At 43.6% G+C, this 18,282-nt stretch overlaps 1 protein-coding gene across 3 annotated transcripts in view; it reads left to right on the top strand.

Annotated features, from left to right (window-relative positions):
- Window positions 1–18,282, top strand: part of IL1RAPL2 (interleukin 1 receptor accessory protein like 2) — a 1,414,847-nt gene that overhangs the window by 982,259 nt on the left and 414,306 nt on the right. For all 3 annotated transcript variants that reach the window (XM_073543629.1, XM_073543630.1, XM_073543631.1), the window contains one exon: window positions 14,521–14,595. In XM_073543629.1, coding sequence (XP_073399730.1) covers window positions 14,521–14,595 — 75 coding nt within the window. The remainder of the gene's footprint in view (window positions 1–14,520; window positions 14,596–18,282) is intronic.

Raw genomic sequence — 18,282 nt, 5'->3', positions numbered from 1 at the left:
CGTAACCGCAACTTATGACTAGCCAAAAGTCAGAGGTAACGGTCACAAGCCCTCAATGTAAGTCTATGAGAACCCCATTTTGTTTTGGTTCTCATAGACATACATTGAGAAGTAACCTCCGGCTCCCCAGTAAACACTGGAGCGATCCGGCAGGTCACAACCTGCAGAAAACGACCGAAGCAACACCTAGAACAGAAGAAGATGGCGGCTGGTAAGTTTGAGACCAGTGACAAGAAACTTACACTAGTGATACCACTCCAGCGCTGAAATAAAAATGAAACGCATCTGAGTTATCCATGTGCCAAGAATGGAAAAATAGATAGTGTAGATTTTAGCTACAGTTTATGCCATTTTTTTTAAACAAACAGCCCTGAGGTTTTCACACAAGGGTAAAAGTTGCAAAAATTGCGCAAATATTATTTGCAAAAAAAATTGTGTGAATTTTTTCAATTTCACCAACTGATTTCAGTTATCTTCGAGTTGAAAATTAATAAAAAAAATATATGGAATTGCTCTATAAGGAGGTCATCATGTGGGTGCTTGTCAGAAATAAGGTTACACTTAATATTGAATTACTATCTAAAATATGTACGGAAATTTTTATTTTAGTAATAAACAGGAACTTAGATAAACTTTATCAAGCCACATACTGTTTATGAAGATAAAGCAGGCGGTTAACCCAGCCTGATGAAATGGCAAACCTCAGGCAAGTCCACTGTTTTGACAAGAGGCCCACAAGCTCCATGACATTGTGGAGGTTCTACATAGCAGCATTTGACATCTGGTGCTTGTGACTTGGGGTGATGCCCCTGGTTTTGCTATCGGTTCTGACTCTGCTGTTGTTGCTGACACTTTCTATGGCCAGTAAAACAATTCTTTCTGACAGCTATGCAATGTCTAAAAATAACTATACATACAGTATACACACATATTGCAGAAACTAATGAGGCACTGATGTCTTACCATGGGTTATGTGGGATTTTCCAATTTCTAATACAATTCACAAGTCACATATGATTGTATCCAGGTGCAGATAAATCTAATGAACAGTAGCAATAGTAAAGATAATAACGTAATGATAGTGATTTAGCAGCTTTGTATCACTTTATATAGGGAAGTCTTCACAATCAAACTTTTTTTCTAATTTTGGTTTCATAATATTTTTAATGTGATTATCTTGTAATTACTTCTATATATTGCAATTTAAGTATATTTTTTATTGAAGGTTGTGTGTCACCCCAAAAATGCATTTTAAATGGTATATACAGCCATACTAGCACTGTATGTTTACTGTACTGTACAGTGCCTGAAAAAATAACTTAATTTATATGAGGAGAATTTGATGCACCCTTGATGTGGCCAAAAGATTGGTGAACCGTTGCAGCTTCTCAATAGAATATTGGAACCATCCTCCGCTTCTGATTGACCATGCTCACTTCCCAGAGTGAGGACTGATTGAATGCTGCCAGTGTGTCTGTTGTTGCATACATAAACATTGGGGCCCTTCCTCCATTTCTGATTGACTGTGCTCATTTCCCAGAGTGAGGACTGTCTGAATGCCGCCAGGGTGTCTGCTGTTGTGCGTGTTTGCATTAGGGCCCTTACTCCACTTCTGATTAACCATGCTTGCTTCCCAGAGTGAGGACTGCATGAATGCTGCCAGTGTGTCTGCTGTTGCAGACATACACATTGGGGCCCTTCCTCCACTTCTGATTGACCATACTAGCTTACCAGAGTGAGGACTGCCTGAATGCTGCCAGTGTGTCTGCTGTTGTGTGTGTATGCATTGGGGCCCTTACTCCACTTCTGATTGACCATACTCGTTTCCCAGAGTGATGGCTACCTGAATGCTGCCAGTGTGTCTATTGTTGTGCATGTATGCATTGGGGCCCTTCCTCCACTTCTGATTGACCATACTCGTTTCCCAGAGTGATGACTACCTGAATGCTGCCAGTGTGTCTATTGTTGTGCATGTATGCATTGGGGCCCTTCCTCCACTTATGATTGACCATACCCGTTTCCCAGAGTGAGGACTGCCTGAATGCTGCCAGTGTGTCTGCTGTTGTGCGTGTACGCATTAGGACCCTTACTCCACTTCTGATTGACCATACTCGTTTCCAAGGATGAGGACTGCCTGAATGCTGCTAGTTTATCTGCTTTTGTGCATGTATGCATTGGGGCCCTTACTACACTTCTGATTGACAATGCTCACTTCCTAGACTGAAGACTGCCTGAATGCTGCCAGCGTATCTGCAGTTGCATGCATACGCTTTGGGGCCTTTATGCCTCTTCTGATTGACCATGCTTGCTTCCCAGAGTGAGCTCTACCTGAATTCTGCCAGTGTGTCTCCATGTTTCTTTTTTCTAATGCTGCTTGCTACACTAGTACACCAGGGAGTGCAGCAAATGGCGTCAGAAGAAAGGAGAGAAGAATGAGCAGCCACAGCATATGTGCTTGGCTGCACACACTCCTGCAGTGTTCAGTGAGCCATGTCAATCAGAAGTGAGTGTAGAGTTCCAATATGCAACTTAGGAGGTATAGCAGTGCACCAAACTTTTGGCCATGCCAAGGGTCCACTGAAAAACCCTAATTTGCATATAAGTTGAAAGTTCTCTTCTTAGGCACTGTACTAATAACAGGTACAGTCCTAGTATGGTTGTTATGAGGACTAAGTCCCCCACAATACTGTATAGTCCATTTAAAATACATTTTAGGTGTGACAGACTCCCTTTTAACCCCTTCCCGACCAATGACGCCACATAGGCGTCATGTAAACTGGTGCCAATCTGATCAGTGACGCCTATGTGGAGTCATGACTTTAAAGCCCCCCTGCGGGTCGGGTCACCTGACCCGCAGATACAGGGGGCTTTGTTCTTCACCACAGGGGGCGTGGCTTCGCCCCAACGTGGCTACGATCGCTCTGATTGGCTGTTTCATTTTTAACAGCCAATCAGAGCGATAGTAATATTTCATCAATGAAAATCCAGCCATGGCCGGACATAGCATTGGACATGGCTGGAGACACTAAGTTAACCCCCCCACCAACTGACTGCGCCGATTGGGCGCCGCCACCGACTGACGGCGGTGATCGGCCGCCGCTGTCACAATCTGCCCCCCTCCCCCTTCCCTCTGCTCCCCCCCACCTTCCGATCCCCCCACGATACTCACTAACCCCCCTGGCCGTCCCGGTGTCCCGCCGTCCGGCTGTCCCAGTCCATGGGCGCCGCCATCTTGGAAAATGGCGGGCGCATGTGTAGTGCGCCCGCCGGCATTTCCCGGCGGCAGATTCATTTTTTCTCTCTCACCCATGACAGCACCACGGAGAGAGGGGATCCGCCCTTCAGGGACAGGAACCTACAGAAAAAGGGCGGTACCTCTCCTACGCCTTCAGTTGGGTTCCTGTCCCTGACGGAGGGACCCACAGGACGGTACCTGTGCATCCAGGAGTCCGGGGCTGGCCTGTCCGGTTATCGGCAGCAGGGAGGCCCCTGTCACGGCAGGTGTGGTGCCCGAAGCCACCACCGCGGGGCCGATGCGGGCTGCCGGGTGAGCGGGGGAGAGAGACGCCGGAGTCGCCGCTCCAGAAAGGAGATCGGGGCTCAGCGGGACCCGGTGGAGCGTGGGCAGCACCATGGTACGGAGAGTACCAAGATGGCCGCTGCCCCGGAAGTAGAGCAGCGACTTCCGGGTTCCGGAACCGGGCGCATGCGCAGGAGCGCGCTCCCCGACCAGCGCGTGCAGGGGGAGCGGTGACGTCACGCGGCGCTAAGTTTAAAAAGGTGAGGCGCAGAAACTCCTGGCTGGAAGCGATCCTAATAATGGAGGATAGCGACCAGCAGCAGGAGCAGAGGCAGCAGCTGAAACAGCAGCAGCAGCACCACCACCACCAACAAAAGGAACGAAACACAGAGCGCCGTTCCAGCAGTCACTCCACGCGGCGTAGTACGTCAGCAGCGAGGAGCAAAACGCCACCAGGAGATCAGCCAATACTGGACCTGACTCCGTCTCCCGAACCGGTACCTGCAGCCGCGCACCTTTTATGGGGTAAGTGATCTTCGTGCATGTCACCCTTGTAATGCAATACCTCTCCCTTATTAGGGAAAGAAGAAGGCTAAAAAGAAGAACAGGGAATGTCCCACTTGCACTAAACCCCTACCGGTATCATGGGAGAAGAAACTATGCGAGTCCAGTACAAAAGAAATTGTTTGTCAGGAGACTCCGGATTTTGCATCTGACCTAAGGGCCGCAATTAAATCAGAGGTCCAGAGTGCCCTCGAATCCCTTAAACATAAGGATAAAACGAGGAAAAAAGACACGGTAGAAACCTCCCAGTCAGATTCTTCCACATCGGGAGAAATCTCGTCTAAATTCTCAGAATCCGGCTCCTCATCCTCAGACGAGGAAACAGGAGGGCGCCATTGTTTTCCCCTAGAAGAGGTAGACAAACTAGTGAAAGCTGTAAGGTCTACCATGGGGGTATTGGACCCGAGGCCGGATAAGACAGTCCAGGACATAATGTTCGGGGGACTAGGCCGGAAAAAACGGAGAGTATTTCCGCTGAACGAAATCGTCAAGGGTCTAATCAAAAAGGAATGGGATAAGCCAGATAGGAAAAATACTACAGTCCCTTCCCTTAAAAGGAAATATCCCTTTGAGGAGGAGGCATCCACGTCTTGGGATAGAGCCCCGAAACTCTATGTAGCAGTTGCTAAAGCCTCAAAGAAATTCACCCTTCCCTTTGAGGACATGGGCACCCTCAGGGACTCCCTAGATAAGAAGGCGGATACCTTTCTAAAGGGGGCTTGGGAGTTGGCAGGCAGTAACCTCAGGCCAGCGATAGCGGTGACATGTACCTCAAGAGCCCTAATGGTATGGGTGGACCAACTTGAGAAACAGCTGAGGGAAGGGACACCTAGAGATAAAATTTTAGATTCTATCCCAGTAATAAGGGGAGCGTCTGCATTCCTAGCGGACTCATCGGCCGATTCAGTCAGACTATCGTCCAAAACGGCAGCACTTTCAAACGCGGCCCGAAGGACACTATGGCTTAAAAGTTGGCCAGGGGACCTACAGACCAAAATTAAATTATGCTCCATCCCCTGTGAAGGAAAATTCCTTTTTGGGGAAACGTTAGATGACATCCTCCAGAAAGCAGGGGACAAGAAAAAAGGATTCCCAAATTTAGGGCCAGCCGCATATAAAAGACCCTTTCGGAATAGGAGGTTATTTCAGAGAAGACCACCAAAGGAACAAAAGTGGGATGATAAAAGAAGAGATAGAGGCTTCTTCTTTAATAACTCTCCCCGGGACAAAAAGCCCTCCAAGTGACAGTACGCCAAGGGTGGGGGGGAAGGTTATCCTTTTTCCTTCCAGCCTGGAGGAGAATTTCAACAAACCCATGGATAATAAACCTAATCCAGGAGGGCCTAAGGATAGACTTTCTCTCTCTCCCGCCTCAAAAATATGTAACAATGCCGCTGAGATCCAGCATGCGAGAACAGGAAGCGCTAGAAAGCGAGGTTCTAGGCCTAGTAAAAAAAGGAGTCCTCCAGGAGGTTCCCTTGCAGGATATGCGCAGAGGGTTCTACTCCCCCCTTTTTCTAGTGACCAAACCAGACGGCACCTTTCGTACAATTATAAATCTGAGAAAGCTAAACAAATATGTCAAGAACCAGAGCTTCAAAATAGAGTCGATCAAATCTACCACCAAAGTCCTGTTCCCAAACTGCTACATGACGGTGTTGGACCTCAGCGACGCTTATTATCACGCCCCTATCCACAAAGACTCCAGGAAGTATCTAAGGTTAGCCGTCTCAATAAAAGGCAAGGTCAAAGAATTCCAGTACAGAGCCCTGCCGTTCGGAATATCGATAGCCCCGCGAGTATTCACCAAAATAGTAGCGGAAATGATGGCTCATATAAGGGAACAAGATATAATAATAATCCCGTATCTAGACGATTTCCTAATAGCGGGCAGCTCGGCTCAAAAATGCAGCGAACAGAGAGACAGGGTGATGAACACTCTACAAGACCTGGGCTGGCTTCTAAATCTAAAAAAAATCAAGATTGGAGCCCAGCAGGGTACAAGAATTCTTGGGCCTAACACTAGACTCAAACATTCAGGAGTGTCGCCTCCCAGACCACAAAAAGGAGACGATCGCTCAAATTACACCAATGCAATCCAAAATCCCTCCATGACACTAACGAAGGCCATGTCACTGTTGGGTTCACTATCTGCCTGCCTGCCAGCAGTTCAATGGGCTCAGTTACACACGAGAAATCTCCAGTGGGACGTATTGGCCAACCAGGCAGTAATAGGGGGACACCTAGAGGGTCACATTACCCTAAATTGAAGCACTATTCATTCCCTAGCTTGGTGGGAAAACCAGGAGAATCTATCCAAAGGGATCCCCTGGGCATCAAAGATAACACACATAGTGACAACGGATGCCAGTCCCACAGGATGGGGAGCGCACATGAACAACGAGGTGACTCAGAGCGTATGGGGAAATCAAGAACTAAAAGCCTCCTCAAATCAAAAGGAGCTTCTAGCAGTAGGCTATGCCCTAACACACTTCCTACCCCTACTCCAGAACCACCATGTCCGTATCCTTTCGGACAATCGGGTCACAGTGGCCTATATAAATCACCAGGGGGGAACCAGGTCCCGAGCCCTAATGGACACATCCGCCAAAATCCTCAAACTAGCGGAGGCAAACCTGTTATCTCTGACAGCCCCACACATCCGCGGTACAGAGAATCAAAGGGCAGACTTTCTGAGCCGCACCCAATTACGACAGTGGGAATGGGTGCTAAAGCAGTCCATTTTTCGGCAGATTGTAAAAATGTGGGGGACCCCAGACGCAGATCTGTTCGCCGACTTCAAAAACAAAAAAGTAGACGCCTTCTGCTCCCTAGATCCCAGGGGGAATCCTTTAACTCTGGACGCATTTATGCTCCCATGGACACAGAGTCTAACATATGCCTTTCCCCCAATCATGCTCATTCCAGCGGTCCTAAAGAAAGTCAGGGAGGACAGGGCAAGAATGATACTGATAGCCCCTTCTGGCCCAAAAGAACCTGGTTTTCCTGGCTAAGAATGCTCTCAGTAACCGACCCATGGGTCCTACCGGATCTCCCGGACCTGCTATCGCAGGGCCCAGTGCTACATCCTCAGGCACCGAACCTCCATTTAACAGCATGGAATTTGAAAGGGCACTGATGAGGGACAGGGGTTTTTCAGAAAACCTGATAACTACACTACAAAAAAGTAGGAAACAGGTTACAATGAGAGCTTATGGCAGAACATGGAAAAAATTTCCATCCACCTCTAGGGCAAAGGTTCAGGACGGTGTTCAGATTGATAAGATCCTAGAATTTCTACAAAAGGGCCTTGAACAGGGTCTGGCGGTCAACACATTAAAAGTACAAATAGCGGCGTTAGGCGCCCTCTATAACCATGATGTGGCAGGTGACCCCTGGGTAGCACGGTTTATTAAAGCCGCAACCAGATCTAGGCCAATAGCCAGTCAAAGATTACCATCATGGGACCTCAATCTTGTACTTTCAACACTGACAGGCCCTCCGTTTGAACCAATTTACTCGGCACCCCTAAATATCCTATCTCTTAAAACTGTGCTTCTGGTGGCACTAACATCAGCCTGAAGAGAGAGCGATATTCAAGCCTTGTCAGTGGGGCCTCCTTTTACAAAAATTCTAGAGGATAGAGTCATCCTAAAACCTGATCCAGCCTATTTACCTAAAGTGTCATCACATTTTCACAGGTCCCAGGAGGAAGTCCTTCCTTCCTTCTGCCCAAATCCAAAAAATAAGCGGGAAGAAAAGTTCCACACTTTGGATGTTAAAAGGTGCCTAGTACAGTACTTAGAGGCCACCAAAAAGTGTAGGAAGGAAGGCTCTCTCTTTGTATGTTTCCAGGGTCCTCGGAAGGGGCTCAAAGCATCCAAGAGTACCCTGGCAAGGTGGATAAGGGATGCGATTGCCCTGGCATATTCATCCAGCTGGAATACCATCCCAAAGGGGCTGAGAGCTCATTCCACAAGGGCAATGGCGACCTCATGGGCTGAAAAATCTGAGGTATCAATAGAACAAATCTGTAAGGCGGCCACCTGGTCATCACCTTCGACCTTTTTTAGGCACTATAGATTAGATCTAGCCTCTACATCTGACCTGACCTTCGGGAGAAGGGTCCTTCAGGCGGTGGTCCCTCCCTAAGCTACCAATCTCTGAAATTCTCTCCGTGGTGCTGTCATGGGTGAGAGAGAATAGCTTAGTTACTCACCGATAACGGTGTTTCTCGGAACCCATGACAGCACCCGCTTATTCCCCTCCCCTTCACGAGTATGGTGAGCACGTTTTACTGTTAGTAGAGTGTTTCCGTTTAGGCACGGTGCTTTGAAAGTAAGCAGTATTATAATCTTGTGTATATATTTCTGTTGTCTAACTAACCTGGAGACCCTCTGATGCTCTGTAACCAACTGAAGGTGGAGGAGAGGTACCGCCCTTTTTCTGTAGGTTCCTGTCCCTGAAGGGCGGATCCCCTCTCTCCATGGTGCTGTCATGGGTTCCGAGAAACACCGTTACCGGTGAGTAACTAAGCTATTTTATTTTGATCACGGTGATAAACTCTCACAGTGATCAAAATAAAAAAGTAAATCACTGCCCCCTTATCACCCCCCCATAGGGACAAATAATAAAATATTTTTATTTTTCAATTAGGGTTAGAAATAGGGTTAGAAATAGGGCCCCCCTTATCACCCCCCATAGGGACAAATAATAAAATATTTTTATTTTTCAATTAGGGTTAGAAATAGGGCTAGGGCTTGGGTTAGGGGTGGGTTGGGGTTGGGATTAGTGTTAGGTTTGTGATTAGGGTTAGATTTGGTATTAGGGTTAGGGGTGTGTTGGGGTTATGATTAGGGTTGGGATTAGGGTTAGGGGTGTGTTGGGGTTAGTGCTGGAGATAGAATTGAGGGGTTTCCACTGTTTAGGCACATCAGGGGGTCTCCAAACATGACATGGCGCCACCATTTATTCCAGCCAATTTTGCGTTCAAAAAGTCAAACAGTGCTGCCTCCATTCTGAGCCCCGACGTGTGCCCAAACAGTGGTTTACCCCCACATATGGAGTATTAGTGTACTCAGGAAAAATTGCACAAGAACGTTTGGGGTCTAATTTCTCCTGTTACCCTTGGGAAAATTAAAAATTGGGGGCTAAAAAATAATTTTTGTGGAGAAAAAATTATTATTTTTTTCACAGCTCTGCATTATAAACTTCTGTGAAGCATTTGGGGGTGTTCAACGTGCTCACCACGCATCTAGATTAGTTCCTTGGGTGGTCTACTTTCCAAAATGGAGTCACTTGTGGGGGGTTTCCACTGTTTAGGTACATCAGGGGCTCTGCAAACGTAACATGACGCCCACAGACCATTCCATCAAGTCGACATTTCAAAACGTCACTGCTTCCCTTCCGAGCCCCAACGTGTGCCCAAACAATGGTCCCCCCACTTAAGGGGTACCAGCTTACTCAGGACAAACTGGACAACAACTTTTGGGGTCCAATTTATCTTATTACCCTTGTGGAAATAAAAAATAGTGGGCTAAAAATCATTTTTTGAGGGAAAAAAATATTTTTATTTTCACGGTTCTGCGTTATAAACTTCTGTGAAGCACTTGGGGGTTCCGAGTGCTCACCACACACCTAGATAAGCTCCTTAGGGGGTCTAGTTTCCAAAATGGGGTCATTTGTGGGGGAGCTCCAAAGTTTAGGCACACAGGGGCTCTCCAAACACGACATGGTGACCGCTAGCGATTGGAGCTAATTTTCCATTCAAAAGCTCAAATGGCGCTCCTTCCCTTCCGGGCCCTGCCGTGCGCCCAAACAGTGGTTTAAGACCACATGTGAGGTATCGGTGTACTCAGGAGAAATTGACCAACAAATTTTAGGATCCATTTTATCCTGTTGCCCATGTGAAAATGAAAAAACTGAGGCTAAAAGAACATTTTGGTGAAAAAAAGTACTTTTTTTTACGGATCAATTTGTGAAGCACCTGGGGGTGCAAATTGCTCATTATGCATCTAGATAAGTTCCTTGGGGGGTCTAGTTTCCAAAATGGGGTCACTTGTGGGGGAGCTCCAATGTTTAGGCACACAGGGGCTCTCCAAATGCGACATGGCAAACGCTAAATATTCCAGCATATTTTCCATTCAAAAAGTCAAATGGCGCTCCTTCCCTTCTGAGCCCTGCCGTGCGCCCAAACAGTGGTTTATGACCACATATGAGGTATCTATGTACTCAGGAGAAATTGCCCAACAAATTTTATGATCCATCTTAACCTGTTACCCATGTGAAAATGAAAAAATTGATACTAAAAGAAAATTTTTGTTGGAAAAATTAAAACGTCCATTTTTTCCTTCCACGTTGCTTTAGTTCCTGTGAAGCACCTGAAGGGTTAATAATCTTCTTGAATGTCGTTTTGAGTAGCTTGAGGGGTGCAGTTTTTAGAATGGTGTCACTTTTGTGTATTTTCTGCCATATAGACCCCTCAAAGTGACTTCAAATGTGAGGTGGTCCCTAAAAAAAATGGTTTTGTAAATGTTGTTGTAAAAATGAGAAATCGCTGGTCAACTTTTAACCCTTATAACTCCCTAACAAAAAAAATGTTATTTCCAAAATTGTGCTGATGTAAAGTAGACATGTGGGAAATGTTATTTAGTAACTATTTTGTGTCACATACCTCTCTGGTTTAACAGAATAAAAATTCAAAATTTGAAAATTGCGAAATTTTCAAAATTTTTGCCAAATTTCCTTTTTTTTTTTACAAATAAACGCAAAAATTATCGACCTAAATTTACCACTAACGTGAAGCCCAATTGCTAGGATCCGTTGAAGCTTTCCTGAGTTATTACCTCATAAAGGGACACTGGTCAGAATTGCAAAAAAATGGCCTAGTCATTAAGGTCAAAATAGGCTTGGTCATGAAGGGGTTAAACATCCCAAATGTGTTTCTTTTGAGTAAATTACTTTGACCCTACTGGATTGACAGCTAAAGCTGGCAACTTGCTATTTTTTCGGACCCTTTTTTTCCTTTTGGAAGAGTTTCTGGTTTTGGGTGATGAAAGATAAATAGTTCTCTTTTTGGAAGAGAACTCATTTTTATTTTCTTTTTTGTCTATGTATCATTTTTTGAAAAAAGTTCCATATATCAGATACATCTTTTCCTTCTGCACAAATACTGTATGTATCAATGAAGGACGAATGACGTGCACATAGTTTATACTGCATGAGAATTTGTCTGATATGCATCTTGAGGCCAGGAAAAAATTTCATTAGAAAAGGGTCACATTTTCCAGGCAAAATTTGCAATTGACACGAGTTTATATAGTGCAGGTAGTGCACTGCTGTGGCCAAGACATTTGTACAATACCTAATATCAAAACTCCAGTGAATGCCCAAAGTCATACCTCCAGTGAATGCTAAAAGTCACACCTCCAGTGAAGAATGGTGAGAAGAAGACATTGTGCAGTGTTGAAACAGCCATCCTTTTACTGCTACCATGAATCAGACCAAAGTCACAGTTGGACATTTCACATCAAAGTATTTTTTCAGCATCGCTGTTATTAGGATCCTTTGATTGTCATTCAGAGGCATAGAGAGGGCTTCAATTAAAATAGGCCTCTAACCTAGTGAAATACTTTTATAACTATATTGGCATACCCTAATCATAGTGGTTATTAGTGGGCACATCAACAGATGCCCATGCTGTTTCCAAATAAAAATCAGTAAGTGTCCAAAATCAGCATGACCACCATGCCGATAATGTATGTAAAGCACTGTGGCATTAATGGCACAATATAAGTGAGTAAAATAAATACAGTGACCTTATGTCGTAAATACCAGTCCTGCAGAATATGTAACAAATTACAGTACAGTTATAGTTAGTGACTTACAGGTGACTTATTTTTCTGATGGAGTTGTTCACTTTTCCAGTCTTTTTCATTTTGGATGGCTTATTCCAGCCAGGACTTGGCTGCAGAGTTTCCAACAAAGACACATTTGACTTCTCAAATATCATGCCCATTCCTCATCTATGCCCAACCTGCACAAACTCCACATCCTACTGTCCCTTTTACTACAACTGCTGTGTAACATGATAGCATAGTTCCTCTTATGCTCCACATAGCAATAATGCCCACTACTGTGCCCATTACATGGTAATAACACCTCTTTTGTGGTAAAATTACTTGTAGAAAATATTAATACCCTCTGTGAATGTTGTCAGCGGATTATTCAGAATATTCTCCAAGCATGTGACCCCAGAGCTTCTTTATTCAGGAACAATATATGATAAGCTTAATAGATCAGGAATAAATCATGTGTGTGTCTCTATCTGTGCATCATCTACAGCAGGCTGCTTCTCTCATACAGACACAGGAAATTCAGTCACATGCTCTCCCTGTGTGAGCCTCTGGGAGTTTTTTTGTTCTAACTTTATAAAAAGCATACAAATCTAGCAACTAAACACTCATAGACAGGAATGGAATTGTTGCAGCAAACATATTCCAACAGTGAACACAATAGAAAGTAGTAGTTCCTACACTTAGCCGAGCATGCCTCGGGTTAATATTCTAAGTGCCTCTATAATTTCATAATGAGCCTTAAGTGACCACTTAACAATTAATACTGTCCCCTCAATGTCCCTAAAAAGTAATGGTTCTTGAGTGTCTCCTTAACAATTAATATTGTCTCAAGAGAAATATTGCCCCACTCAATGCCCAACAAATAATAATAATGCACCCTGCGTTTCCCCTGTACAATAATGTACCAGGCTATCCACCAAAGGTAATAATGCTTTCTGAGTCCTAGATTCCAAAAAGTAAGTGTGCCACAAAGTAAAAATAAAAAAATGTAAAATACATAGAATAATATCCCAAATCCTGATTAGTCCACCAGCCTCCAGCATCATATGCTGGTTAAACAACATCATAGCATCATTGCACCACTTCACTGACTTCTTCTGCAAGTTCCTGACATTCTGCAATGCACAGGTTGAATTTAACATGTGGTCTACAAAGCAGAGAGAGGTAGGGAAGAGAAATTTTTCCCCCAGCTCCGCCACAGAAATTACGGATCTGTGTCCTATAAACGACAAGGGCTGTGGTCGCTCCTGGTAGGCCCCCTGTATGACTGTGTACCTTGGGACAGGTATTGTATTTGTGGGTCCTTTTGATGTCACTGTTAAGGTAGTTGCAAACAACCATTTTCTCTACATCCAAGAAAAAAGGTCTGAATACGACGATCAAACTTTGATCAGAGTGGCATCAGTTTTTCTCGGAGATGGAGACAAAAAAAAGCAAAGTCTCTCCACCCTTTTCATTCTGTCAGTCTGTGAAAATCAGACTGCCCTCAGATGTTATCCGAGTGTGGTCCAATGTTTTTCAATTATCCATAGGTTTGCATTGCCAAGTGTGAACCGACACTCAGATCAAAATTGGTCATGGCTCTGTTTTATTTCCTTAGACTACTCAGTTAAAGGAAAAAAAATCAGACATGCACAACCCTGTGGAATAACATGAGTACGAGCGCTATCCTTGAAAATCATGGGTAGCACTTGTCCAATATGATCTGTTGTGTGCACAAGCCCTAATGGTCATACTTTGGCTACCATTGTTATCGGGTTATTTTAGCTGGAAACCTCACATCTTTATGAATATGTTACCTTAATTTAGTATCATTGCGCTGCCTCATCCTTATTGCTACCTTAGCAATTAGATATTTCAGATTCAGCCATTAAATATTATTGCCACTGTCTTTAAAAGAAGGGTAAATGTGCAGGAAAAGGAGAAAGAAAAATAGAAGAAAACTAGATTAATCAGGACAGCCAAGTTTTTACCTTTTAGGTTAAGATGTGCTTTAATAATAATATTCACGGAATTACCATCCTGAGAAAACAAAATGGCACATGACAGTAAATTTGGCAGTCCGACATAAGGTTCAGATACGACAAGCTGGCCAGGTGTAAAGACTGTGCAACTGGGACCTAATTCTTCATCCATGAATATAAGATGGGTTGGCAAGCTGCTTGAATACTATAAGCGAATTCCACTGTAAATCTTGAAGGTTCAACAAGGTGACATTAATAGCCCCCAAAGTTTACAGATCCCATTTCCCTTAAACATTCTCTGTATCAGGATGCTGCTTGATTATAATTTTAAGCCTTTGCTGAGTTAGATTGTGGTGGAATGACTTTTGACCCACGGTACTATTTGCAAAAATTTATAGCGTGTAGAAAATGTACCTGTCAGAGAAAACCCATCTATAATAATTCATAGAAATTGAAATTGAACTGTTAAATATATTCTGTATAGATAGGCACACTTTATGATGATGTTTACACTGTATCAAGTGTAGCAAAATTAAATGCCTTGCATGATAGAATGTTTCCTATGCTGTAATTTGTCTCTGACTTCCATTACATTCTCTCCTGTTCTGTTTTCTAGCTTTACTCACAGCGAAGCCTCCTAAACCATTGTTCCCTGTGGAGAACCAGCCAAGTGTTATAGATGTCCAGCTGGGTAAGTCCCCTTCTGGGAATAATACTTCTAAACTTCCACTCCATTAACAGATGGGAAAAATTGCACGTAGCAAGGAAGGTTTATTGCCACTGTTATTACATGCAAATCAATTTGCTCCTTCCCATTTATAATGCTTGAGTATATTGTAGCAGTCGTTTAAGGATATGGCTTTGCTTAGTGGCAGAGACTGTTAATGCTAATTGGTTAAGCTGCGTATTAAATACAGTATATGCAATGTTTGCACTTCTGTTTTATGCTGGAAGATTAAAAGGAATATATTAAGTAACAGCTGCATTGACTTATACTTTGATATGGCTTGTAATATCCCCCCCCTACTAAATACTAATGTTGTTGACTACAATTAGCAAAAACACAGCTTTACTAATATATTTACTGACATGGTGTTATTCATGTATTAGTCATAACACAAAGTTAAATAAATTTTAAGAAAAATTAAAATGTGAATGACTGCTTATATCTGCCCACTACTCACATTTTAATACTATTTTAAAATCTCGCAATCTGTGATTATTTTTATATATACAGAATATATATATATATATATATATATATATAAAATCACAAAATGTGAGACTTCAAAATAGTATTAAAATGCGAGTAGTAAACAGATATAAGCCATCCTTCGTACACACATATACACATTTATGTGTATATATATATATGTGTATATATATATATATATTTATATATACTAGAAGGTGGCCCGATTCTAATGAATCGGGTATTCTAGAATATGTATGTAGTTTATTTATGAAGATTTAATAATAATGCAATAATGCACCCCCAATTCCTGATATGCATGGTCCTTTCACCCCCCAATCCTGATATGCATGGTACCCCTCACCCCCCTATCCTGGTACGCATGGTCCTCTCACCCTCCAATGCTGGAATGCATGGTCCCCTCACCCCCCTTTCCTGGTATGCATGGTCCCCTCACTCCCCTTTGCTGGTATGTATGGTCCCCCCTAACCTCCCTTTCCTGGTATGCATGGTCACCCTCACCCCCCTTTCCTGGTATGCATGGTCCCCTCACTCCCCTTTGCTGATATGTGTGGTCCCCCTCGCCCCCCCATTAGCTGGTATGTATAGTCGCCCTCACCTCCCCTTTCCTGGCATGCGTGGTCCCCCTCACCCACCTATTCTGGTATGCATAGTCCCCCTCACCCCCCTTTCCTGGAATGCATGGTATCTGTTAAAATAAAAAATAGTTATATACTCACCTTCCGACGGCCCGCGATCTCCACTCCACGCTCCACGTGCCAGGCATCTTCCATTCCCAGTAATGCTTTGCGCAAAATACCGCTGATGATGTCGCGCTCTTGCGAGAGTGACGTCATCTCCGGCCCTTTGCGCAAAGCATTACTGGGACTGGAAGATGCCGGGTGGAGATCGCGGGCCGTCGGAAGGTGAGTATATAACTATTTTTTATTTTAATTCTATATTTTATATATTCTCACCTTCCGACGGCCCCCGATCTCCTTTCCACGTGCCCGGTCTCGTGGTCCCAGTAATGCTTTGCGGCTTAAACCACTGATGACGTCTTGCTCTCGCGAGAGTGACGTCATCTCCGGTCTAAGGCGCAAAGCATTACTGGGACCGCGAGGCCGGACGCGTGGAAAGGAGATCGGAGGCCGTTGGAAGGTGAGTATAACCTTTTTTTAATTTGAATTCTCTTTTTTACAGATTGAGCGCTGTGCCCGACTGCGCCAGTCACAGCGCCAGGCGCTGCTTACTGTTACAAACAGCTGCGCCTGTCGCTGATTTTGACGCAGGATTTTGGTTACAGACAGGCAGACATGATAAGACAATTATATATATATATATATATATATATATATATTGATAGGGTGAAGAGAACCTTCATTTTTTCACGACCGAGCACCAAATCTCTGTAGATACGGTGTTAAACTATATGATTCTGGAAACCTGTAGCTTTTACTAGCATGAGCATTGAAGCTTACAGTATAAAGCTCTGACAAAAATTAAGAGACCACTGCATAATTTCCAGTTCGTTTGATTTTTCTCTTCTATAAAACTACTGAACACATTTCTTCGAATTTCCAAGCATTAAATTTTGTATTTAGTTTCAGAAAATGAGAAATGGTCAAAAGAACAAAAAAATGCAGTGCTTGCAGACCTCAAATAATGCTAAGAAAACAAGTTCATAATCATTTATAAACAACAAATGTTTTAACTCAGGAAGAGTTCAGAAATCAATATTTTGTGGAATAACCATTGGATTTTTAATTGCAGCTTTCATGCGTCTTGCTATGCTTTCCACCAGTCTTTCACACCACTTTTGGGTGACTTTATGCCACTCTTGGTACAAAAATTTAAACAGTTTTTTTTATGGCTTGTGAGGTTTTCAATGGGGTTCAGGTCTGGAGATTGGGCTGCTAATGACAGAGATTTGATTTGGTGGTCCTTCATCCACACATTGATTGATCTAGCTGTGTGGCATGGCGTATTGTCCTGCTTGAAAAACCAGTCCTCAGAGTTGAGGAGCATTGCCTGAGCAGAAGGAATCAACTGTTTTTCCAGGATAATATCGTATGCGGCTTGATTCATACGTCCTTTGCAAAGATTAACCTGACCAATTCCAGCCCTGCAAAAGCATCCCCAGATCATCGCCGATCCTCCACCAAATTTCACAATGTGTGCAAGACACTGTGGCTTGTACACCTCTCCAGGTCTCCGTCTAACTATTAGACGACCAGGTGTTGAGCAAAGCTTAAAATTAGACTCATCAGAGAAGATTACCTTACTCCAGTCCTCTATGGTCCAATACTTATGGTCTTTGGCAAACTTCAGCCTGGCTCTCCTTTGCGTCTCATTAATGAAAGGCTTTTTTCTAGCTTTACATGACTTGAGCTCTGCCTCTAGGAGCCTGTTACGAAATGTTCTTGCCATGCACTTCACCCCAGCTGCCATTTGCCATTCCTTTTGTAGATCACTTGATGTCATCCTGTGGTTGCTGAGTTACATTTGAATAAGATAATGTCATCCCGGTCAGTGGAGAGTCGTTTTCGCCCTCTGTTGGTCTGAAGCTTTTTTGTCCATAATGTCTGCTGCTGGACCTTGTTGTAATGGACTGCCATCTTAGAATTTTTAAGGATGGAGGGACACTCACTGTATCCCTCTGCTAGTAAAGCCAGAATTGAGCCCTTCTATTTCCTCACTCAAGACTTTTCAACTCTTTTGGCATGGTTAAAAGTTTTTTTTTAATTCCTATTACTTTTGGGATATTACTAGCACTTGTTTTGCCATCCAGCTTGCTCTATTGCAAGAGGATTGTGAACACCACAGCAGGGTTTTTTATACTTTCTACAATTGTGTCTTCCAATGCAAGTTTATGTAAGGGATTTAGAGCTCCAAATGCAATAAAAGTAAATATTAAGAAATTTGTAGGCACTGAACTTTGGACTTGGCTTAAATAAAACAATTCTTCAAGGGTGGACCTGCATTTAAAGGGCTATTCCTCAAATCACAACTCTTCTTCTAACAGTAAAATAGTGGATAAGTTGTTGATCTCTTGGCCTTTGACTGCTGGGATCTCATTGAACCTGAGATTGGGGCTCTGGAACCCCAATAATAAGGCTTTGTATCCCAATCTTAAATAGACTAGAGGTGCTTATGTTCAGCCTCCTCTCTACTCATTGACTTTAT

This window comes from Dendrobates tinctorius, unplaced genomic scaffold, assembly GCF_039654945.1.
Source record: "Dendrobates tinctorius isolate UK_male_01 unplaced genomic scaffold, ASM3965494v1 ptg000133l, whole genome shotgun sequence".
Classification (NCBI taxonomy): domain Eukaryota; kingdom Metazoa; phylum Chordata; class Amphibia; order Anura; family Dendrobatidae; genus Dendrobates; species Dendrobates tinctorius.
This window is presented reverse-complemented; position numbering and strand designations above follow the sequence as displayed.